This window comes from Xiphias gladius, chromosome 21, assembly GCF_016859285.1.
Source record: "Xiphias gladius isolate SHS-SW01 ecotype Sanya breed wild chromosome 21, ASM1685928v1, whole genome shotgun sequence".
Taxonomy (NCBI): domain Eukaryota; kingdom Metazoa; phylum Chordata; class Actinopteri; order Istiophoriformes; family Xiphiidae; genus Xiphias; species Xiphias gladius.
Window position 1 is genome coordinate 17536421 of NC_053420.1, and position 26992 is coordinate 17563412.

The 26992-nt window shown below is 41.2% G+C and overlaps 1 protein-coding gene across 1 annotated transcript in view; it reads right to left on the minus strand.

Annotated features, from left to right (window-relative positions):
• Positions 1 to 369: 369 nt before the first annotated feature.
• The window catches only part of tex264a (testis expressed 264, ER-phagy receptor a), a 71681-nt gene continuing 45058 nt past the window's right edge, over positions 370 to 26992 (minus strand). The window contains exons 3-4 of the mRNA XM_040116408.1: positions 9083 to 9254; positions 370 to 2175 (exon numbers count right to left, since the gene is read on the minus strand). Of these exons, the coding sequence (XP_039972342.1) occupies positions 1811 to 2175; positions 9083 to 9254 (537 nt within the window). The 3' untranslated portion in view covers positions 370 to 1810. The remainder of the gene's footprint in view (positions 2176 to 9082; positions 9255 to 26992) is intronic.

Here is a 26992-nt window from a genome sequence, read left to right on the forward strand (position 1 = left end):
TCAAAAATCAGTAGTCTGTTTAGCCTTTTCTCCCTCTTCCGCTGTAAACACAGTTGATTAAGTAAACTGTGACACAAATGCCAAACCGCTCAATCAAATGCTGGCCAGATCAATTCAGCTGTTGCTAAGGTGACAGAATTTGTATACAATAGCATTTTGTAATAATATTCTTAAGAGTGTTTGTGCTTCCCAGAGGTACCCACGTTCGTATTGTGTTGTGCACATTAATTAAGCCTTTTAAATGTGCCAGGTGAAACTGCTCCCAAAAGAAAATCTTAAAGCAGCAGTGCTTAATTTGATCAACTTGCACTGAAAAACACATCATGCCACTATTGGCTCTTTTTTGAACATTTCTCTTTTATTCAGCTTTAAAATTCCATGTCTGTGCCTTTCCCAAAGAAGCGCTGGCACTGGCACTCATTAGAATGTGAAACCATGAAAGTAGTTAGCATTTAAGAGAGAGCTTAATAAGTTGTTAGGCGCTTACTGCCTCATCAATAACTTCTGTACAACAATGCGTCCCACTGCCACCCACAGTTTGTTACGTCTCTCTGTCTCGGTTGGGATGGAGACAAATAAAAATGGATAAGAATGGTCCTCAGTTCATTGTAGTAATGATGTAGTTTTGTGTTAGAAAACTTAAAATTAAAATCTGTTTTTAACAGACATCTTTGCAGAATAAGGGTGATCCAATTTACTGTGCAGAAACATCTATGCACAACTGATTCCCGCAACCCAACTTTTCTTTTTAAAATTTTATTACAGACAGAAAGACACAACCATGGCAATGTGCTGTACATTATTTCCAATGGCTCAAGGTGCCAACAGTTTCATCCCACAAACATAACACAACTAGTCTCTGGAAGTGAGTGAATTTTGGCTACAAACAGAACTGTAGAGTTGTTTAACAAACCAACTATAGAGGAGAACATTACGATAAAAAAACTACAGCAATTATCTGAGTACAGAGTGACAATAAATGTTCTGTACATTATCCACGGGAAAAACCCTTTCATTTTTAAATTCTGTTATATACCCTAGTCCTGGTGACTTGGAGGCTTCTGGAGGCTTCGGTAATGTAATTTTACTGGTGTTGACAAAAGTTTTTTCTCTGCTCCAGACTTCAGAGTTTCCTGTGTGATAGATATTTTCCAAATCCCCCCCCCCCAAAAAAAGAAAGAAAACAACACAATGAAATAGTTCCGTCACGATTTCTAAAGCATTAGCTCCCACACATTTTCACCCCAATCATTAGTATATATAAAGACACCAAAGTCAGGTAACGCACACAAATACGTGAGATACATTTCCTCAGGACATGAACTTGAAAGTGAAGTACAATATCAACTGTCACACATGGGTAAAAAGATACTGTGTGATGATCCAGTGTCTTTCCTTTGATTTGGATCTTTAACTGAAGTGCCGCTTCTAATCTGAATGCTGGCAACTCAAGTTCAAAAGATGACAGTTTGAAATGAAATATAGAATTAAACAAATGTTAACTCTCATTTGCTGCACACCATGTGCACAGAAAATTAGGTTTACTTAAGAATACTTAACCCCATGGGGTTGTCTGTTGTTCTATCCTGACAGTTTAAATATAAGATCAGGAATTATTTTTAAAAAATTAGATTACAGTATAACAAAAAGTACAAGCTTCAATAAGAGAATTAAAAAGGCGCGGAAATATGGCATGTTGGTCACGGCATGTACAGCTTTAGATCCACCAATGAGATTACATGACAGATAACCAGCAATAGCAACAACTGAGAAACTAAGGGCCTCATCCCTTATCTCTTCAGCATCCTCCCTACTCCTCTCCATCCCCCAAGGACTCCTTCTTTTCAGCCTCCAGTTCAACTGCTTCTCTAGCTCCATCTTCACCCTCAGGGAGCTCCGTTGCTTCTCCCTCTTCCTTCTCCTCCCTCTCTTGTCCCTCCCCCTGCTCCTCCTGATCCATGTCAAGTTCTTCAAAGGACGAGCCGCTGCCCAAAGACTCATTTGAGTCTCTGTCGCTGTGGTCCCTGTGCTTAATGTCTTCGTTTGCATCCATTACATCCCTCAGAGGCAGGGATGAGGCCAGGGAGGCAGCTGTGGAGGCGGCCAGGGATGTCTCTCTGCTGTCCCAGGGCATGCTGCCGCTCACTGAGCTCACGTCACTGTGGGAATCTGCACCTGTAGCAGCATAGGAAAAAGACACATTTAAAGTAGGCTGTCTAAGTAATCTTTGTGCAAAACCTGTCCAATAAAATGATCACAGGAAAAGGAAAAATGATATTTTGTTTAGATACACCATTTAACGGTCTGTAACCAAGTGTTTTCTGTTAGGAGAAAACCAAAGGTAATAGGAGTCTACAGCCACGCTAGCAGCTCTCTGAGGCTGTACTTAAGCACAGCCCGGCTTTGTGATAAATGCAAACATCAGCATGCTAACATGCTCACAATGACAATACTATCATGCTGATGTTAGGAAGTATAGTGTTTACAAAGTTCATCATCTTATTTAGTCTGTTAGCATGCTAACATTTGCTGATTAGCACTTAACACAAAGTACAGCTTGGGCTGACGGGAATGTCTTTAGTTTTGCAGGAATTTGGTCATAAACCAAAGTATTGGACAAACAAAACTTCTGACCTGATGATGGCACTAGATGAAAAGCTAAGAGATCAGCTGAGTTCTTACAATTCATCCTCTGGGGACAGGGATGTATGCATCAAATTGCATGACAAATCATCCAATAACTATCAAGATATTTTACTCGAAACTGCAAATGTCTACCTCCTGTGGCGCTAGAGGAAGAGGGCTCAACAAAGCCGTCAGGATCCATCCTCTGGGGACCGTGAATGTCTGTACAAATGTTGAGACATTTTAATCTGGAACAGACTGACCGGCATTGCCTTCCCTAGAGCCATGCCACTAGCACGGCTAAAAAGCATCACCATTTGTATACAACAAAGGTTAATACATTGAGTAACATTAACACTGAGCTTTGTATTAAAGCTCATCAAAGATGATGCAAGGATGTAAAGGTATGTGCCCATGCAGTTACGTCCTCCGCCATCCTTTGATCAAAGATGAGAAACATTATGTTGGTCTTATAAAACTCCTAAATCTCTGGTCGCTTAAAAATCACCAGATCTGTCTCAGAGAAATTTAAATCAATACTTTATTATAATGATACAAACCTAAATTCCTTCAGCTTCAATCTGGTTATTAAAGCTCATCAGGATATGCTTCAACGGCGCACAGGGAAACCAGGTTAATATAATTAAAAAGAGAAAAGATCTTTTATATGAGGTCACAGATCACGGACCAACATGTTAGTGACATAACTTGCATCTAATTATTCCATATTGTGGTTCTGTACAGCTAATTATAGCTTTGCAGGGAGGGAATGGTCTTGCTGGCGTTGACTGCAGCACCTAATACATATTCGAAATCATCAAGAAGAACGTCCGTTAGCCTAACTGATGGAGATTTCCTCACCCACACAATCAGCTTGATAAGGCGTTCAGACCAAACCTGATTCTAATTGGTCTTTGATCTATGAGCTCTGTGACCGAATAGCCATTCATTATCCCTGACTACTGTTATTCTTAGGTGTTTGTGCCATCCACAAGATAAATGCCGTAATGTGGGCCAATCCAACACTTGTTTTTTAGAGTTCTGTCTCTTCTGTTCCTGTGCAGTACACTGACGATTTTCTATTTTTTAGTATGCACTTAAGATATCTTATTTTGTTTAAAATGAATGGCCTTGCTATAAAATGTCTTCCACAAATAAATCTGTCTTGACTTGACTTGACTCCCCCACAGGACACTGAAACACTATTGTCCGATCCATTTTCATGCTGCTTTCAAACTCCAAATAAATCTCATCCACACATCAAAGTGTGTTTGCACTAAATTTGTCATCAGGGGCCCAAAAACAATAAACAGGGAGTCTCGGAGCTCCAGACTAAGGTCAGTCTTTTCTTTTCATCCATTCAAATCTCAGTATCACTCAGAAATGTAATTATCACATCCAGCAGATCTAATCCTGTTTGCAGTAAAGAATATTGCATATGGGAAGTCCATTAAAGTTATTTATATTACCTATTTATGGGCCTGTTAATTAGCTAGCAGGTCCAAACATAACTGCTGGGAAATGGTCTTCAGTGCAATGAGTCTGGTGTGAATATGGTGTGGCTCAGAGGTATTGCTTTAAAATGAATATAAATGGAGATTCTGTAGTGATTTATATTTCATTTGCATGTTGCGTAAAAGGACTTTTCCAGGGAGACTCGTTTTACAATACAAGGAATTTTGCGAGAAATAATGGGTCTGTTTAGGGTAATTGGGTGGACAGCCCCCCGAGGAAGAGCCTCAACACACTGGACAAGTTTCACCCCCTCTACAACTGCAAGCAAGTCCTGAAATTGGTACCCTGGTTGAAGCCAGCTGTGCCTCTGAAAGTCTTTTAGATAACATTTGCCTAAATTAGTTGCTAAATTGGGCCCATTGGGATTATTAGTAGAAAATCAAGGTCTTGTTCTTCAAACTATTTAAAACAGAGGAGAGGATTTTTTTAAGGAGGTAATTAGACACAGACAGGGCTGAGGCATGCTGAGAGTTCGGAGAATCAGAGTTTAGGTTGATGGTGAGAAAAGTGTGGCAGGAAATACATAAATCGAATTTAAGAAGAGATACAGTAGGTGAATCTTCTTGTTTACAAATGAGGGCTGGGAGGAAGAAGCGTTTAAGGATACTCATCCCTAAAAATGCAATGTATTGTTGTGTTTAATGACAATTCTTAATTTGGGCTGCTCGGATGGAAATACATACTTGTATTGTTCCAATGTGCAGTATGTTATATAAAAAAAATTGTGTGTTTATAAAAGAGTGTAATATAGTAAAAAAAACCCAGAGTAAATACAAAACAAGGCAATAGGCTCAGTGTACAGTCAAAATTTTAAAAATTAAGGAGTTCATCTTCATATAACAGTGTTCGAGTTTCTAACTAAATTTAGTGCAAATTAAAACTGAATTCCCACACAATCTGCGACAGAAAATGTGAGTGAATGTGAGTTTCCATCCACTACTGTTAATTGATTATCAGGAGTTGGCTACATTGAGATAAACAGGTGGTGCTAATTCTCCAGCTGGGTGCCATTAAGCCACTGCGGAAGAAGAAGGTAGCAAGAGATGGCGTAATTAAAAGTGGCCCGTCAAACCTCAAACTATCAAAAACAATGTGCAAAAATTGATAGAAAATATGACATTTATGTTTGTTTCATGTAATAAGTCGAGGAAGGATACGGACTCCTAACTGGTGACATCGTCTCTGCACAGTGGAGTGGAAACTTAAGTGGATGTTTAAGTCATATGCTTTATGGATGTCAAAATTTACTCACTGCTCCTGTTTCTGTTGCACTTTTCACATTTTAGCTTTACTGATACACCAGCTTCTCCATGTCAACCGAGTTTAAAAACTTTTTTGCCATATTTTGAGGTTGTTGGTTTCTTTTCTGCACAAAATGAAAATGTGCATTGTTTTCGGACTTGTTCCAACACATTTTATATAGATACAAAGCGGGTTCTGATGATAATTGCTACCTCTGATAATTGTTACCACACACATGTACTAAGCATTATCACCTAATGATGTGCAATTATACAGTGCTTACAATTAAAAAACAGACATTAAATAAAAAAGTGTACAACTAACGATTTCAAATTTGTCGATAAGTTTAGCATGCCATGTTTTGTAAGGTTGTACTGTACCTTAGCTGATTTCAAAAGGTCCCCTGTGGCTTTTTGTGATGAAGTGAATATTCATCGTTGGCATAAATGGTATAAAAATGAAGCCCACTGGCCTGTTTTACAGTGAGGCTGGTTTGTGTCCTTAAAAGATTAACAAGCTTTTCGCAGCACAAACTGTGGCTGCTGTGGTCACCAGATTATCATAAAGAGTGTTCACCGCCTCACTCTGTGCTGTGATGGTGGAAGCAGGACAAGTGTTCACGCACAGTCAGAGTTTATGGGCAAGTCAGTCTATAATTTGGACAGTGGATGAAGGATGAAAAGTCGAAGGCAATCTTCCAGGTGCCGGGGAGGGATTTCCACGGGTGGCTTGTCAGACAAAGCTTAGCTCCACTGATTGATCTGTCTCTCATTAAGAAAGCTCGAGTGTGTCTGAGGCTGAGAACATACACACAGACACAGATGCACACACAGATACAGACACAGACACAGACACGCACGCACGCACGCACGCACGCACGCACGCACGCAACCAAAATAGACACACACACACACACACACCACAGACACACAGACACACACACACACACACACACACACACACAAGTCTCTATTTCTAACAGTGGGTCCTGAGCCCTAAAATTCATGTAACAAACCAACAGTAATTCAAAAAACACACATATATACCAGCCATGACAGTGTTTCTGTGTCATATCAGCCATGACACAGAAACACTGCACACAGTCAGGTAGACATTTAAACAGCCTCATGCCTGCCTTCTTGTTGACGTATAACTTAGAGTAACTGTGCTGACTGTGCAAATGTTGAACAGGTTAGAGAATTATTCAGTTGAAAAGAAAAATCTGCTTTAAAAGCTTTCAACAAAACTTTACAAAGAAACAACCTAGATTAGTTTACATTCAAATTTTCACTACAGCAGAATATACAGCGGTCTACAGTCTGATAAAAGTAACACTTCACAATAAAAATTCTATCACTCTTGAAACTCAGTTTATCCTTCTGCCAACGCCAAACACACAACAGCTTCTTCTCAGCTCTTGTGGACAATAAAGCAGCCCTGGGTGTTAAATGCTTCAAAAGGAGCATAAAAAGAATCTCATACCCCTTTAAACAGCTCATAAAGCATAAGTCAAGTGTTTTTGTAGCCATTCCTAATGCTCTTCATTTTCATTTACTGAGTACACTAAATAACTCTCTAATTACATGTGATGAACACTAATTTGACTTATACCTCTATATAGCAACATTTTGAATACTGCAGTAAAGGGATAGTTTGACGTTTAGGGAAATACGCTTACCTTGTGGAGAATCCAGGAAGTCACTGTACCTGGCTGCTCTTTGTCAAGAATCTGTTAAAACACCTAACTCCCTCTAAAGGTTTTTTCATAGAGAAAGCAAAGCAAACTTTCACCTTGCGTCTGTCGCGCTTTTTTCACAGTTGGACCGTTGTGTTCATTCCCCCCAAACAGCCAATGTACTGACTGCGCATTAGTTGTAAGCTGACTAGCAACGGATGCACCAACCGTGTCTGTGTGTGTCTGTTTGTGTGGGAGCTCAACCTCAGAACTCACCAGAGACTGGTTTTCTGTTATTTTTCTCCAACCTGTCTCCTTTGTCTTCTCATGTCTGTATGTTTATGAAACAGATTCATAAAGCCCTGGGATCCCTACAAATTTTTCCTAAGTTGAGACATTTTCAGCCCTCAAAGACGCATCTTTATGTCAATTTGCACTCCCCTGGGTGAATTTGCATCTAATCATGTCTTTACATTGACATTGTGTACAATCATCTTCTAAAATTCACTTTGCGTTCTTTCTGAACACAGTAAAATCACAACTTGTCGGCTTTACATTTAGATATATGAGATATAACACGTTAATTAATACAGCTTGTAGATGTTTTTTCGAACTTTGGAGAGGGCCAGACTAGCTATTTCCCCTGCTTCCAGTCCTAATGCTGAGCTAAGCTGATTACCTCTCTACTGTAGCACTTTAGACACAGGCATGAGTGTGGTATCCATCTCACCTAACATCGAACCATTGCTAACACTAGGTTTATGCTGCCCAAGGTGCTGATGTTTTAAAGCCCACCTTTTTCTGGAAAATTAAAACCTATAGTTTAAAACCATTTTAGATGGTACGGACTCAGAAACTCGGCATTAAGTGCCTGACTGTCTGAGGGGAAAACGATGGGTGGATTAATGAAAAAGAACACGGAAATCAACTACAGATTTGGAGACATTTGTGTGCACATGGGGATGTGAGTGTGTATGTGTTTGTTTGTGCACGTGTGTGTGAATAAATGCACCAGTGCAAAATGACTCTAATCGTGATTAGAAAACATGCAAGATCAACTTAATTTTATCTGGATGAACCTACTGAAATATTTTCTAGCACTTTAGCACTTTGCTATTAACTTTCTCATTTGTTAGAGAGACAAGCAATAACCTAAACTTAGTCTCGGTCTGGTGATGCTGACAAACTAATTTAAAGTTGTGAATAGCCCTGATTCTCAGTTCAGCAGAATGTCAGTGGCTCTACAGTAGACAACCCTGCTGTGTGTCTCTGGAGAATGGCCATCACCTGTCTCGGGTAGCACCACTTTGCTTTGATGGTGACCGCAATCTAAACGTGCCAGAACCTGTAAACATGTACAGATCATGTAAGACCCTCTCCCTGATTCTTCCTCTATATTAAAGCTGTGTTTACAAGAGATTTCACATGATCTAAGCTCAGGACAGTCAGGACCTGGTGTAAATCAACCCACGTGCACCCACTCTGTCCCATCAACCCAGCAACATTTACTTTCTCTGGTGATTTGTACAATGACAAAGTCAATACTGCCACGGGTCCAACCTACACGTCCAGCAAGTTTGAAAGAGTAATAGCAGCAGAGAAGACATTAGCCTTTGAAGACACATACTTGCAGTGACAGAACAATTACAGAGTCTCATATATCATTTGTCCTATGTGATCAAGAGCAGGAGGGGAGTCAGTGAGGTGCTGGACAAACTAAGAGTTGCCACATATTTCCTCTTTGTTTGTGCCTAAACCATTAACCTGCGTTTCTATCAACACGCTTCATTAGGCTGCAATAAGATGACAAAACAACAGAGCACAAAAAAACAACTGCCACGTGATTCATTGTTTTGTTTTTTTAAACTTTTTAAAACTTTAATTTTCAGTGGAACAAATGGACATTTCTTTCAGCATCTTAAACTCTGTTCTTTGGCAGAGCTTTTTGGTTGATGCTGTCAATTATTTCCTAATTCAGGGCTCAACAGTAACAAAGGTGTTGGGTTGGAATTAACATAATAGTACCTGTAATGTCAGTTCCTCTGTCCTCGTCAGAGTCCTCTTCTTTCACATCTGTTTTGACCTCCTCCTTCATCTCTGGAACAAAGAAGTCTGTCTGACGGGACAGTGGGACCATATAGTTAATGACGTCTGAACCACAGATCTCGATAGTTGGGAATGCGCACAGCTTCCTCTCCTGTGAGAGAAAAAGAGACAAGGAGGAAAGGTAAATGTACAGAATAACATAATGTATCGCCAAACTCTCTGTGGTACAACTCTCTGCATGTGCTCCGTAGTAGTGCAAACAAAAACCTGAAGGTTGATGTTTGTACGACAAAACTTCACAAACTTTCTCATGTCCTTTTAATTGAAATTATGTTACCTTTTTATAACTAAAACACTCTGGGAGGGGAAAAAGAAAGAGAAAAACCCATTATTAAACACGTTGTTCAGGAAGCTACTATAAACTGCGACTAATGAAGAGACTAAACTAAATATTAGGGTTGAAAGTCGGGGCAGAGTGCTAATATGAATGGTCCTGCTATTCTTCTTGATCCACTGCTTCACACTTCTCACACGCAGGATATTCATTTATCAGTTCTAAACAATTGATGATCTTTATAAAAAGGACGTGTTCCTTTTACAGTGGCATCTCCATTATACTGTATTTTGCTTTAGTGTAGGCCCTCGTGTGTCATGGCATGCATGAAAAAAGGCTAAACAGACTGACTGAAAAACAGAAGAATTCACAATCTCCAGTATGGCACATCTACAAGTATGCTTCACACATTCACATGTGGAGTGATTTTTTTTTTCATCCAATTATTATTATTATAGCATAGACATTGCTAGGTACAGGTTTAAAACACGTAAAGACATCGCAAAATGTACCTCTCACTTCAAACTTGAAATTAGGACCAGAGTAAACAGTGCAAGAGCTTCAGCACAAGGAGCAGTGACAGATCTACCGACTGTATAGCAACATATGGATGACATAGGTACGTGTGATGTTCTGAGATGGGCAGGATGCCTCAGAGAAGAAGAAAATATCAGAGATATGTAGTTTTAAAATGCCTTAACTTTGCTGACATAACACTATGGCTTTGACACATTAATATGAATATGTGCCCTTCCATGTGACTCCATTAAACTTGCATTACCATCCACAGCTATGTGTCTACATTTGCACTCTTCAGGGGTGTGTGTAGAAAGTGGAGAGTTTATAAATATTATACCATATTTTCTCTAAAGAGGACATTAGGCTTGCATAATTTTGCTTTATGCTTTTATATAGTTCTCAAGGGATTGCAGAGAAGTGAGCTCTCCAGTGGGCCATCAGAGGAGCTGGAGGAGGCCTGGGTGAGCAGCACGGGCCCATCTCGGCTATGATTGGTCGCAAAATGACAGATGAACGTTTTAGTGTGAGACACAATGCTGGAATATATGACCAAAATGGCTTCACAGTAGATTCAGCTAAAAGCAATGCCTCAAAGTCCATCAAAATCAAACAGCTCTGTAACAATATGTTTATTCCCCATTCTTTTTACTGCAACATACTGTATCTTTAGTTACTTGGCACAATGATATTATACCAAGCAACAAGGCAGGATAAAATGGGGAAAACGGGTTAATAGTGTTGACATTGCAATAAATAGTTATTGCATCATGATGTATGCATAAAAGGAATTACTTTTGGAAATTATATTGTGAAAAAATTGAAACAGAGTACTTCTAATTATTATTAATTTTGCTGAAGAACAAAACACAAGTTTAACCCTGGGAAAAAAGGTGTACCTTTATAGCTATAGTTAGAAAATGGCAGTGTTTTTAAAATGATGATCATGATCTATGAAGTACCTGATACATACACTTAAGCGCACAAATAAACTTTATTGACATGTTTTTGCTTATATTCTGTCCGTTACCTCTTAGTGACAGAGCACTGCCCTAAAACCAACCAAAGAAAATTTGACAGCATTTGTTTGTCCGCCTGTGAATCTCTATCTCTCAATCGAAGTTGGAAGCCTCTGGATCGATCGGAATAAACCTGGCTAACTCATAAACAGTTGGTTAATGTCGGTTCTGCAATACAGTCTTTCTTCTCACTTTTTCCCTCATGAGTCCCGCTTCACTCCTACTTGAAATCTTCAATACATCATACGAATTGCGCTCGTTTCCTTATTTCTATAACATATTTTAGATCTAAACAAATATGTATATACAGGGGTGAACAGTTGACATAAACAATTCCCTCTATTTAGCCAATGTTAATCCTGTTCTACATTTTTTATTTGTTTTTGAAAATAACAAATGTAAGACCAATTACTCTGTAAGAAAGTCTACTTTAAAACATCTCATGCCTCAAGTGCCAAGTTTGGAAATTCAAGGTCCCCTTTTTGACAGATACTGTACTTTCTCTATTCCATGCTCATACTATAACAGGCTTCATTTTTATTAAGTAGCTACTGGACAAATGTCTTGAATATTACTTTTGTGCTCCACTTTTCTTTGTTTGGTATCTCCGGTTGTTTTTCCCACATATTCATTCCCACGTGGACATGTTAATAGACAGATGACATCCTTTACATTACGCACGCACGCACGCACGCACGCACGCACGCACGCACGCACGCACGCACGCACGCACGCACGCACGCACGCACGCACGCACGCACGCACGCACGCACGCACGCACGCACGCACGCACGCACGCACGCACGCACGCACGCACGCACGCACGCACGCACGCACGCACGCACGCACGCACGCACGCACGCACGCACGCACGCACGCACGCACGCACGCACGCACGCACGCACGCACGCACGCACGCACGCACGCACGCACGCACGCACGCACGCACGCACGCACGCACGCACGCACGCACGCACGCACGCACGCACGCACGCACGCACGCACGCACGCACGCACGCACGCACGCACGCACGCACGCACGCACGCACGCACGCACGCACGCACGCACGCACGCACGCACGCACGCACGCACGCACGCACGCACGCACGCACGCACGCACGCACGCACGCACGCACGCACGCACGCACGCACGCACGCACGCACGCACGCACGCACGCACGCACGCACGCACGCACGCACGCACGCACGCACGCACGCACGCACGCACGCACGCACGCACGCACGCACGCACGCACGCACGCACGCACGCACGCACGCACGCACGCACGCACGCACGCACGCACGCACGCACGCACGCACGCACGCACGCACGCACGCACGCACGCACGCACGCACGCACGCACGCACGCACGCACGCACGCACGCACGCACGCACGCACGCACGCACGCACGCACGCACGCACGCACGCACGCACGCACGCACGCACGCACGCACGCACGCACGCACGCACGCACGCACGCACGCACGCACGCACGCACGCACGCACGCACGCACGCACGCACGCACGCACGCACGCACGCACGCACGCACGCACGCACGCACGCACGCACGCACGCACGCACGCACGCACGCACGCACGCACGCACGCACGCACGCACGCACGCACGCACGCACGCACGCACGCACGCACGCACGCACGCACGCACGCACGCACGCACGCACGCACGCACGCACGCACGCACGCACGCACGCACGCACGCACGCACGCACGCACGCACGCACGCACGCACGCACGCACGCACGCACGCACGCACGCACGCACGCACGCACGCACGCACGCACGCACGCACGCACGCACGCACGCACGCACGCACGCACGCACGCACGCACGCACGCACGCACGCACGCACGCACGCACGCACGCACGCACGCACGCACGCACGCACGCACGCACGCACGCACGCACGCACGCACGCACGCACGCACGCACGCACGCACGCACGCACGCACGCACGCACGCACGCACGCACGCACGCACGCACGCACGCACGCACGCACGCACGCACGCACGCACGCACGCACGCACGCACGCACGCACGCACGCACGCACGCACGCACGCACGCACGCACGCACGCACGCACGCACGCACGCACGCACGCACGCACGCACGCACGCACGCACGCACGCACGCACGCACGCACGCACGCACGCACGCACGCACGCACGCACGCACGCACGCACGCACGCACGCACGCACGCACGCACGCACGCACGCACGCACGCACGCACGCACGCACGCACGCACGCACGCACGCACGCACGCACGCACGCACGCACGCACGCACGCACGCACGCACGCACGCACGCACGCACGCACGCACGCACGCACGCACGCACGCACGCACGCACGCACGCACGCACGCACGCACGCACGCACGCACGCACGCACGCACGCACGCACGCATGCACGCACGCACGCACGCACACACGCACACACACACACACACACACACACACACACACACACACACACACACACACACACACACACGCACACGTCTCCAAGGGATACTGTCACAGATAAGAGAAAGACAACAGCATGTGAGAAAGATGTGTACCAATATATCTGTGCATTACTGGCAGTCATATTTACCTTGTTAAAACAGTAACTTGTTCATAATTATCATAGTCTGTCTGTGTAAGAGGTGTCAACCTTTGTTCAGGAGGAACTGCAGGTTTTTAATTTTTCCCGGAGACTACATCTAGTGATTTTACTTATTAACATACCAGCCAGAGAGGAGGAACTCATTGTGAAATCACCTCATATTATCTTTGGGTAGAAATGGAGACCTAAATTTTGCTCCATGACAATATGACACTCACTGTGCGGATTTTTGCTTTCAGCACGGGATATGACAAAGGACATTTTCCTACCAACTGAAAAAGTTTTGTTGTGGCCCATGGCAATTAGTGCTACTTTGACATTACTGTAGCGTTTGGAGCTAATCAGGCCATCCTGTAGCAACATTTTGGGTGACTGGATTATGCATCATTCTGGTGCATACTGTCAGTACTCCAGTTCACAGCTTTCCTTTGTGTTAAAAAGGTAGCACTTTAGTTTTCATTAGACTTGATAAACTGAGGTCTGCGGGCAAAGTTTAGGTCACATTGTCATTTATATGCGTTTAAACGGTCATGTCTTTAGTACTGAAATTTTGTGATTCTTCTCTTTTATGACAGTGGTGCGTACTTATGGCATGCTTATTATCGCATACTAACAGACTGACTGATGTATCAGCATCAGCCTTTTTCCTATGAAACTTGGATTTTTACATCACTTTCAATAAACATGTTTTGATGTAAATTACCTTGCCCATCTGAGACCTGTGCTAGGGACATGTCTATGATGATAATTGGTTTCATCCTCTTCTCACTGTTCTTCCAGAGATATTTTAGCATAATCCCATAATATGTGAGCATGATCTCCAACCATGTCACTATCCTGGGATTCGTGACAAGGGCTGTTAAGGTATTTTGCAATATCAGATTTAGCTTTTTAAAAAAATCTAATTCTCACCTTGCAAACAGTCTCTCTACAAACTGAGGCATTTATGAAATTGTGTCCCTCCCTGTAGATATTTTCCAATGTTTAATCTTTTGATATCCAGAGAGTTGCCCTTTGATGTATTTCAAAGAACCCTGACTCCACATGTAAATATTAGGTTACTCCTTATCACTCCCTCTATTGTTAACATGCAGAATTGCCTCAAAGGAGACGGCAATTTATAAATACTTGACCGAGCTGCATGTGTGTTTGTAAACAGTGTCGCCATTGCACAAACCATACACACATAAACCAAACTGCCATACAAAGTCTTCAAATATAATAAAACTTTAAGAACCTTGCCTTTTTCCTGTATAAAAACAACATTTATTAAAAATTGCAGACAGACAGAAAAATCCCATAGATTTTAAAGTATGGACATTTAATTGTTTCCTTCTTTTAATTTAATTTAATTTGCTGCATTCTTTTTCCCCAAGGGCTTCAATTTGAGAAATGGCATAGATTAAATATATACTCAATAAATATGCTGTAAATGTTTTAAAGTCAACAATAAATCCATTTCTTATAATTCACCTCTGAAAAAAGGTATACCTGTTTTGGTGGCACTCTCTAGACACCACAGGTGATTCTATTTCCTTGACACCAAGTAGGATCCTTGACTGCCATGTGTTTACATGCTGTATGTGTTTAATTACATTTTTTTATTTAAATCCTGACCACAAACACATTTGTCTAATCATAGCTTAGCAACTGTAACTATGCACTTTTAAAAATTGAAAAACACAACAGCAAAGGGACGGATTCGACTGTGTTTTTCTCTGCTGCAAACAATAGCATGCCTGGCTAACTAGCTTACTATCTATAGTAACTACCTGTAGTGACCTAGCATTATTTCCAAAGGCAAGGGACATGTCTTAAGCTAACTACATTATTCTTGGGGGTTATGAGTTACTTTAGAAAAAGATCTGTTCAGGAGTAGGACATCCACCCTGTGAGAGCATACGTATTAGCTTACATTAACAAATGATAAGCAGATTGAAGCAGGTCTCATCTTTGGAAGGTACATTTCACTGACCAGTAATCCATATTTCCTCTCACCAGGGAAATTAATAAAAAAAAATAGCAGCTACATTAGCTGTCTTGTCATAATCAAAACTCACTCCTGGCTTAAATTTTTAATCATACTATAAGCAAAATGTTCTATTTCCTCCCAATGCCCTTTTCTGGTCTCTGCCTCCATGTCTGCTGTCTGATTGGGTGCCATCTGTTTCCCTATAGCCTATCATGAAGTCAACATGCATCCACTTAACCCGTGTCTGTGTCTGGGAGCTGCTGGGATTGAAATGTGCTCTCCTGCAGGATACAGAGGGAGATGAGACTCTAAAAACAGGTCAGTCGTTCTTTCCTGCCGCCTCAGAGCAGACTCAACATTTATGATCATCACAGTCGTACTTATTCTCTCTCAACACTGATCCATCATCCCGGGAAAAGACCCAGCAGATGAAAATCCAGTTGGTATCAGCACCACTAAACCAATATATTCCACAGACACTTATCTGTTCCTAACTTTGACAATGATTAAATTGGTAGAGAATAAGTGGTTGATTAAGACTAAGTGATCCAGTTGCTCTACAAAGTAACCTTCCCTTTATTTTCTCGTGGAAATCACACTGCCTTTATTTTGAAGAGAATACTCCCAAACCTATGGTGCTGTACTGCAGAAAACTGGAAATCAACGTCAGGATTTGGGGGGGTAAAGATATCAAAATATACTGAAGGTGTGAAGTGTTTTTTTTTTAATGATATTACAATTTTTTTTTTCTATTATGTATAATCAAACACTGAAGATATGAGTTTTCATTTCAACCAAACACTACACCAGCTGATTTCACTATTCTATGTGGTTACAGCTTCTCAGGGTAGGAAAGCATCCTTATTAGGGAAATTAGACAGTGTAGAGTTGAATTGAAATAACAAGCTGAACAGCCTTAATGGTAAAACCATGAGTGTAACCACCACTTGAAATAACATTTATCCCTTTAGTATTCTTTGGGCTATCTAACAATATATACTGTGAGACAATAGAAATTTGTCAAAAGTCAGAGATTTTTATATACCATTTATACAGAGTTATCTTTTCCTATAATTTTGCTAGTCGTATCAGGCCACTGTGGGTGATTTTGTACATCAAAGAGCAAATCCACTTTACGGCAACATTGGATTTACAGGAGTCAAGCCAATACCTTGATTTTTTTCATGTATTTAATTTGCTGGATTAGCCATAAATGGGCATACCTGCTTATTTTATCAATAATATATTTTTTAACAGGTTATCCAGGAAACATTATCACATATGAAAATATACAGTATATACTTAGAGCCCTTTCCTCAAATGGTTTGTTGTGAATTTAAATTTACTTAATAGACACAAGGATTGGAGAAAGCATCAGTGAGAAAAAAGTACGAACAATCAAGCAAGTAAATGTGAGATCGTCATTTAATGGATCAAAGGACACAGGTTCAAGCATCAGTTCTACTGAAGTGTCCTTGACTAAGACAATGAATCTCTTACACCCCCGGGGTACAACTCTGTAGTTCACCTTTTACCTTTTTCAGAAGATACAAGCAGTAATTTCCCGCTAAATCAATAGAAGTATCACATTTTTATGATTATTGCTCACCAAGCACTTTCTCAGGAATAGTATAATTGCAATTGTAACAATCAAGATGAGCTTCATAATCTTCGTGCGTACTTTCAGGTGACGGTCGAAACCCAAACTGCTTTTAACAAATCCAACCAAGTACAAGTCTGTTAGTGTTACCTAGACCTGATAGCATTTTCTATTAATAAATGTAAACAATTGTAAGGAAGAAATTAGTGCTGCTAAAGGCACTTTATGTATGTCGCAAGTTCATTAGGTGCTGATGTAACTAGAGGTTGGGATAGATGAGGAATGATTAGGACAATTGTCTAAAAAAACCTACAATTTAAATTGGTTTGTGTGTGTATATTTGTGTTTGTATGTGTGTATGTGTGTAAGGCGGGTTGAGGGATGCAGAAACGGACAGATATAAGGGAGGGGTCTCATGGGACTTTGTACTGTCTTTGACCACTCTAGCTGCTGCTCTGTGAGTAAACAGCATCCTTCCTCCAATAGAAATAGAATAAGAGGAAAGTAACCATAGATAACAACACCCCTGGAGCTTGACTTACTGCATCACTCCACTAAGTCTGAAATATAAACATGGCCACAGAGCAACTGAGTCATAAGTATAGCAGAAGAGATCAATGCTGACACTGTATATAGCCTTTCAAAAAAGAAAGGTCTGATGAATAACGTTGACACAATCTTCCACTTCCAGATATGTCTTGAAAGACAAGACATTAGAACCCTTTTCCAAAAATTTGCGCATTAGGTTCATTCTACTTTTCATGTCTCATCTCAGCGTTTGTGTTTTCAGACAGGAGACTTTAGAGAATCTCACAAGGGGCGAATATCAAGAGGTTAGACTGGAGATCGAACCAGACACAGGGGACAATTTTAAATATTGTGTTTTCAGAAATGCATTGTATTGCTTGTCACAGCCATTGATAGAACTTAAATAGTGTATGCTGAGGGGTTGGATGTGTTACTGGTAATGTACCCTGGGTCCTTCTTCGTATGTCCATTCTCTTACCATTCTTATTCCTCAGTTTTTCAGTGATCTACGTATATTAACAGTACACATCAGATTTGAAGTCGTTTCATAAAAACTGAAGAAGACAACACACTACATTGTTTTCTACACCATCCTCCTATTACATTCATTACTCTTTCCACCAACACATAAAGCTCAGCTGGACACAGCAGTTCCTTTGGAGTTCTCTAGGAGACGTTAAAAGGTATTCTGGAAAATTCAGAAAATCACTAATAGAAGTAGGCAAGGCAAGCTGAGGATAAATGTATGCAACAAAAAGGCAAATTACAACTCTTCACCCCTGGGATGCAATGGACATTAACAATGGAGGATTTACAGTGTCATCAGACGGTTACTCAGTCTGGCCAAACGGCCAACTCTAGGAAGATCCCTGAAGGTTCCTTACATCTTCCATTTCACAATTATTGAGGCCACTGTGCTCCTGGGATCACTCAATGCTTGAGAAATGGTTTTAGACATTTGCTCTGATCTGTGCCTCACCACAATTGTATGATGGAGGTCTACAGAGAGTTTCTTGCATTGCATGACTTGGTTGGCTTTTGTCCTGACATTGTCCTAAATTGTGGGGTCTACTAAACACAGGTGTGTGCCTTTTTAAACTATGTCAAATCATTCAGTTTGCCACAAGTGGACTCAAGACAAGTTATAGACACATCTCAAGGATAATTAAAGCAAACAAGATGCACCTTACCACAGTGTGGAGCGCTACAGCAATCAGTCTTAATACTTGTGTAAATGAGAGGTTTCAATTTTTGATTTTTCATAAATTTGCAAAAATGTCTAAAAACATATTTTCACTTTGTAATCATGGGTTATTGAATGTATATTGATGGGCAAAAATGGCAATTTTATCCATTCAAAATCAAACCTATAAAACAATAAAGTGTCTAAAAAGTGAAGGGGTCTAAATACTTTCTGAAACCATTGTATATCAGAGAATAGGAGGATCTGAGACTGCATTTTAATTCAAGTACAAGGTTTCCCTAATTTCCACTAAAGCTCTTCCTTCCATCTATCCCTCTGTCACTGTCTAAAGCAAATTCAGCAGAGCCTTCATTTACTCTTCATCTATGTCGAGGTCAAGGGTCACAGATTGATTGGGAACTTGAGCAATTGCTCTACTACAAAACGGCGATTCCCCGAACTGTTCACAGTGCAAAGAAATGTTGCAATGCTTGCCAGAGAACCGAACTACACACGCACATGTAGGATTTGACTGATTGATAAATAACTTAACAAAAGTGAAACATGTCCTGCATATTAGTATCTGTGAAATTTCAGCCGGTTTGTTGTGCCTCTACACAACTCCGGTTAAAATTAGCTGCTAGACCATTTTTGTACTTCCACTATACTGTGACAACATTGGGAATGCCAAGGTACATTGGTCTAGTCCTAGTCTGTTAGAGTTAACATTGGCTAACCTGATGCTACATTGCAAAAAGGTAACCAATACTGTAGCTTCCATAAGTCAGTGGTCACAAGGGAAGCCAATAAATGACTGTACCATACATGACTGAACTCAATTTGTGACTGGTAGCCCATGATGGCAGATTGTAGTGCAGTAGGGAAAAAAATACATCCTTACACTTTACTGCTGTTAAAAAAAATACCATTATAAATGGCATTTCTTAGTCTTTTTTGTTTGTTTGCTTGTTTGTTTAATTGCATAGGTGGTGTATTTTTAGCCATGTTAGCAGTGCAGCTCTAGGGGTTGCAATGTTAGTCTGTCAGTCCACCACTTTGGTCCTGACTGAAATATCTCAACAACTATCGGATAGATTGCCATGGAATTTGGTACATACATTCATGGTCTCCACGGGCTTAAGCATAATGACTTTGGTGATCCCCTGACTTTTCTTCTAGTGCCAGAATGAGGTTGACATTTTTGGTTCACAGTGAGAAAAAGCTTGACATCTACTAGATGGCTTGGCACAAAATTTTGTAGACATGAGTGGTTCCCAAATAATAATGACAAAGTTTTTTTATATAGCACCATCAAAATTTCAATTTGTCTGATACTTTGTTTATGACAAATTTGGTAAAAATTTATGACATTCGCATTAGCCTGTGCTATACTTTGTTTTTGTGCTAAATAGCAGTTTTATCATGCAGGTTACACAAAGATGGTGAACTGGTGAACATCACTTGCTAAATATCAGAGTGTTAGAATTGTCATTGTGTGCACAGCTGTACAGTACGACCTCAAAGAGCCACTAGTATAGCTTTAAATTCTCAGTTTTGCTCATAACCCTGCATTAATAAACATTATGCTGCAGGCATGCTGCATCATGATATATTATAGTGTATAGCCAGCCAGTGTTGTTACACTTGCTACACTTTTATTTAGCTTCAGTATCAGACAACAACAGTAAACTAGAGGTTTTGTTGACAAAGCCATTAGGAATTAAACAAGAAGCTTTTTCAGACCAGACACAAAATTTGGCAAAAATTGAGACATCTATTATAGAAGAGGCAGGGACAACACTTTTTACCCACTTTTTAACAATAGCTTTAAATGACCACAATTCAAGGTAGCCTTTGTTCTGAGTTAAGAGTTTGCCATGACCACAGACATTTAGCCGACAGACAGCAACTAGTTCATACTGTGTCCACACTGTTCAAAGTCACTTCTAATGCAAGAAATCATCACCTGAAGTAGAAGATGATGAGGCAGCTTGGGGTAAAGTATGCAGACCCAAAAATTAAATTACAACAACACACAATTGAATGAATTGAGGATCACAGGTTGATAGTACCTTAAAGACCTTCCAAGGGTGGATTTCTCTTTTAAACGTCCCTGACTATCATTTGAAGAAACTACTGATCCTCAGACAGAAAAAGCTGTTGTCTTGCCAGCAGTAAGAATCAGTGACAGCACACCTCCCCCTCAGGGGAACAATGTGAGATACGGCTGAGGAGCGGTGGTGAATAATGAAAGGCAGACATAACGTTTGTTAAAGCCTGTATTCACAGTGACAGCCTACAACTAGCATGGACCCTCTAGCAAGATGGAGAAAGCCCCTGGCCTGTAGCTATAGATGTGAGCCAGTTCATCACAATGCATTATCTACAGAACACACACTCATATATATACAGACAAAAATATGGACACATTCACACATTTATTTATAGGTGGATGATTTCTCACCCTGGTCCCCAGGCACACAAAAAGCAAAATTAATACTAAAGCTGGGCGACTCATGGTGACAATTGGTGACAGTCCCCTGAGTTCTCTCTCTCCCCTGGTCTATTTACTCCCACTAGACTATTATAGCCACATAGTCCACCCTCCTCACACCCACTATAACCTCTTCTTCTCCTTCCTATCTGCTGAAAGAGACAAAAACTCGACTTCACACCTCTGCAGAGGTGTCCAATTCAGACTGTCCCTTTTGGTCACACACTTCCCTAGAATAGAGTATTTTCATTCTACTTGCAATAGGGCTATTTTCAGCATCCGTCTCAGCAAACCTAGGCCTCCTCCATCCCCTTCTTGCTTCCATGCCCTGTTGGAAGAGTGCAAAGATGGCTGTGGGTGGAGGTAAAGGATATCTAAGGACTGTAAATGGAGTTAGAAGAGCAGAAGGCAGGGCGATGGGTTTGTAGCAACCTCTCCATGCACCAGTGCAATCAATAAGCAGAAACACTTGAAAAGCTACACGTATAGTGACTCTGTCAGCAGCTGCTGTGGTCTCCAGAGGTCCTCCAAAATTGATCTGGTGAGTTGGCAAGAGGCAATAAGAGCAGTTGGTCTCCCAAATGTGGATTATAAACTCCCCTCACTTCCTTTTCCATCTTCATCAACCTAGAAGCTTTGATGATAAGAAAATAAAATAAAAACATGCTGAAACTAACACTGAAACTATGAAATATACCATTAATCCTCTGTTCCACGACAATGTATGGGGTTAACAAATCGCCGATGAGCAAGTAATACTATTAACATTAGTGTGGACTCAAATATTATGCTTACATGCACACAAGAAGCCAAGTTACTGTTAGAAATCAGGTTGAGGCAGGAAATCAAAAACTCATATATACATGAAGTTGGTCAGTAAACAGAGTTGTTTCCTACCTCTGACCTAATTTTTAGCCACACTAGCAGCGTGACTCTAGTTACAGCAATGACGGTCTAATGGTCTGTCGGCCCACCACTTTGATTCAGACTGAAGCAAATCAAACTCATCTCATCAACTTTTGGAAGGATAGCCATGAAATGTCATAGGGACTTGTGTTTCTCAGAGCATGAATCCTACTGACTTGGTGAGCCACTGACTCGTTTAGCGTCATCATGAGGTTGACATTCGTTTCTGTGATGATGGATTGCCATGAACTTTCATACACATGAACTTTCATGTCCCCCACAAGACAAATTGTAACAAATTGTAATCCCTTAACTTTTCATCTAGTTCCATCATCATAGTTAAACTTTTAATTCATCCACTACACTGTTTTATGACAGTGTAGTGGATGCTACAAAGCTAATGAAATTTCTCATCAGCCGCACCTGTACTTTGTGTTTAGTGCGACATTTTAGAATATCAACACGCTAAATGAAGATGGTGAACATGGTAAACATTACACCTGCTTAATATCAGCATAACATGAGCCTAAGTACAGTTTCACACAACTGCTAGTATGGCTAGGGACTTTTAGTCTTTTTATTTTAATTTGTATATAGTATTATAAATTATATTATATGATGCAACCTGAAGGGTTAAGAGTTATTTTCTTTTTTGTTTTGAGCATTTGATAGTCTACTATTGAGCTGTGAAAAGTGGATTTTTTATAGAGATATTTATTTCAGTTAGTCAAACTTTAGGTTCAGTTGTTTTGGGTACAATAAAGCACCGCTAAGAGTAATGAGCTTTCTTTTCATTTCAGCACATTGCCATCAGAGTAAATCTTTGCCTGATCTGAAATGGCGATTTTTGTCCTGTAGTACCCACTTTTAAAAATCAATCTGAATCGAAGTTCAGCATTTACATGAAAAAGTCAGGCTGTGTAAACCAGATTTCCCTTACTCCGTTACTAAATTTATGGAAACCTAGGTTCTCGCTTACATGACGTTTAGGAAGTCAAGTTACTGCAGAAACACAACAATAACCAGTTTACTTGAGTGCATGTAAACATGCTAAGTGAGTGGCGTAGTTCCTCCAGAGCTTTCGAGGAGGAATCTTAACATACCTTTAAGGCCTAAAGTAAACACTCACTAAAAATGCAAACGGTAGCTTTACAGTAGCTGAGAGATTTCCCTCTGAAAACGGATTGAACAGAAAGCACAAGGAAATTAAGAAAACCATTGGAGAGGTTTGCAGTCAATTAAAGATTCAAAATTTAGTTAACCATTGCATGGCAAGCAGAATATGGAAATACGTAATATGAATGGTGATTCATTTTAAATGGGCAGACAGATTCCCACCTCTAATTGAGATCTTAATCTGAGAGTTTAATGTTAGAGGTATTCACATCTCTATTCTAATGAGATACAATTAGGAGGAGGAGATGTGGACAGTGGCTGTCTGATGGAGAGAGACTGGACTATCTATTCTTTTCTCCTGCAGGCCTCACATGTTCGGTCTAAATATAGGCCACATAATAAGTCTGCAGTTTCTTTGCACTAGCAAACCTGGAAGCATTCAGTGGGACCAAGAAATTATTAGTGAATCACTTTTTGACCTGTCAAGTGAGGAGACCTTCATTCTATGGAGTGGAATTTTGTTAAGTTTCAGTGATATAATGGAGCTCCACAAAAAAGAAACTAAACCTAGGACGGATCATTACAATTGTGTCTATGTCCTTGTGGCCTAATTATAGGGACACGCGCTGCCAATCCATTTTTATATGTGCATCCGGTCCACACATAATTAAAAGTTATGAAAGGAAGCAGCAGAAAAAAATAATTATTTCCAAAGTTAGAAAATGGTGTGATTAATGTAGCAGTGATGTGATTATTTTAGCAGTAATGAGTTCCGTCTAGGGTTTGGCGAGATTTGGCCAAAGAGCAAAATGAGAGACAGGGCACACCAGAATAAAGAAATGTTAGTGAAAGAAAATACCTCCACAGAATAGAAAATAAGTAATTGGTCGTGAAAATCATTCCTTCAACGCATCAAAATTCATATGGAAAGAAACAGAATTCTGTTGATCAGGCTTCACTTCATCTATTATCCTCACAAAGTCCCAGCCTCGCAGCTCTGGAAATGAGACATCAGGCATTCTACCACCTCTCTATGAATAAACCATGGGTACCCATCCTTGGCATTCACACAAGAAGAGGGCACACACCAGCTCAAAGCACGGCTGTGGCCCTGGTGCACACACCAAATTAAATGCAAACTGACTGGAATACAACAAAAAAGGACATATAAACTTCGTAAACCTAACTTACAAAGAAACTCCACGTTTATTGTCTATTCTGTACAATATCTGCTTGTTTCAATATTTAATTGATGCCATGTTTCTTTTAGTAGGGCCATTACATCTAGATGTCTCGTGCATCACTTTATGCCCAAACACATTTCTCCATGATGCCGCCTGACATATTTTGTATCTTTGGTAACTCTGCCTCCTTGAGTATTATTTAAAATAATGTTCTGTGAATTTCAACAACACAGCAACGAAAAAAGTCCTGCAAGAGAGACTGGTAACTGGTAGAACTAATTGTCACAAGTCTCAGCATTTCTTCTGAGGCAGCAAAGTCCCTGTCTTCCCGTTTTTCGGATCCCTCTCCTCTACTCCCTTGCTGGGCATGTGGATGACTGAAAAACCCCAGAGCAGAACACTAAGACCTCAAAATCCTTTTTGTGTTTTGGAACTCAGCATGGCATCTCTTTAACTAGAGAGTCTATGGAGATGAATTAAGGACTGGGATCAAGAACTAAATCTAAGGCATTTCACATGTCCTGCCAGGTCATATTGATCATCAAATGGATCCACACAGCCTTGAAAGTGTACAAAGACTGTCACAACAGAAGGGCCTAACAACAGCCCTGATTCACAGCTAGTGCGTGAAAACCATGTTTCCCCAATTTAGCCAAGAAGTGAGACAAAGGACTCTGACTTGTGACAGGTGTCTAGATTGCAGTTGGGGAGTTGCTGGACAGAATATTTAAAACGTCCTCCATCATATGTACCAATTGGATAGCTCACATTAAGTCTTTATTGACAGCATTATCTGCTGGCAAGTCAATTCTTTCTGTCAGTGAGTTAAGCAATAAAACTGTGTTCTAATCTTATCACAAAGCAATTAAAATGACAATTATGAGTAAGGCATGCATGAGCGGGGTTAGAAGCAGCAAAAATGACTTAGAAAGATTGCATTAAATCTTTTGTGCAAAGGAGGCAAAGTGTATCAGAAAGAAATTATTAAAAGATTACAAGGCAAAAGATTACAATCTTAAAAACCCAGAGATGTTGGGTAACACATCATTTTGAGAAAACTCTGTCCTTTCTCCTCTGCGTGTGTAGCAGTTTGTGAGGAACACAGTGGGTTGAAACACGAGGCTGAAGTCTGAATGCCAAGCTACAAAATTTGGCTGATAATTTCCAGCCGCACGTGCCTGCCTCAATCCTGAACATGAGCCAATGTGACACCCATCACAATACACAGTCCCCAAAGCAATAGTATTGCCAATATCTAATTATGGCACAGCACAGTGGTTAATAGGAGTTTAATTCTATTTCAGTCTTTCAATTAACCCCCATAAACTGCACATAGAGCCAACAGAGCAGTGATCAAGAAGACAAACAAACTTCACTTCCACAACCTCAATCAGCGTAAGCGGAACAGAGACAAGAAAACAGGAAACTGGAACTGATTGTCCGACTAAAGGCATATGTTTAAATGGTACCAAAGATAACAATTTGTTTCAGCTCCACGCCTCCATACCCAAAGACCAGGGTAAAACCACAGGGAGGGATGATCCGGTGTCAGCTACAAGACAGAAGCTGCTGGGTCTGGGCTACAGTCGCTACAGCCTTGCTGCTGTCCATGGGGCAAGGGCCATGTTTAAACCACAGGCCACCTCCTATTAAAGCTCTGTCAGCATGGCACAACGGCAGCCTAATGGCTACAATTAACAATCCTTTTTGCTGACAGAGCTCCTATCTGAATGTCCCCTCCGTGCTCCTCTCAGCCTGATCCTGCCCTAATGACTGTGTTTTATGGGTGCAGTGAAAGAAACCGAGACCAGAAGATCTTGCAGGAATGTGGATACAGGATGAACAGATTTATAGAGCAAAAAGGAAAACAAAAAAATGGAACCAAAGTTGAAAATAAATCTAACAGTTAAAAGAGCTTTGAGAAAATAACAGAGAATGTGACTCTTGGGTTTAGATAGTATGCAGTGATATGATATGCTGCAGATAGTCCCAGATTGAAAAAAAGCACTATTATATGATGTGAAAAATATGAGACAAAAACATTGCCAACCAATTGAGTTTTATGGATTTTTGTGCAATGATTAACTCATGCACTAACTTAAACTGAGTCTTCATGATGAAGGCATTTTTTGCAGTAACAACTTTAACAAAAGCCATATTTGATCTGTTGCCTGTTTTTTAACGTCTTTTACGGAGAAACAATATTCAGGTATAGATAGCAGAAAAAATTACTATTCTTTTCCACTTATTTGTTTAATTATGTTTGCTGCTGTTTGAGGAAGTGAATCTTAGAGAAAAGGGATGCCCAAAGGAGCTGAGAAAAATTGCAGTAAACATTAGCTGTATGTATTTTGTTTCAGTCCTTTCGGCCACCGTTTTTGCTCACATCATCTCTCTCAATCAAAACA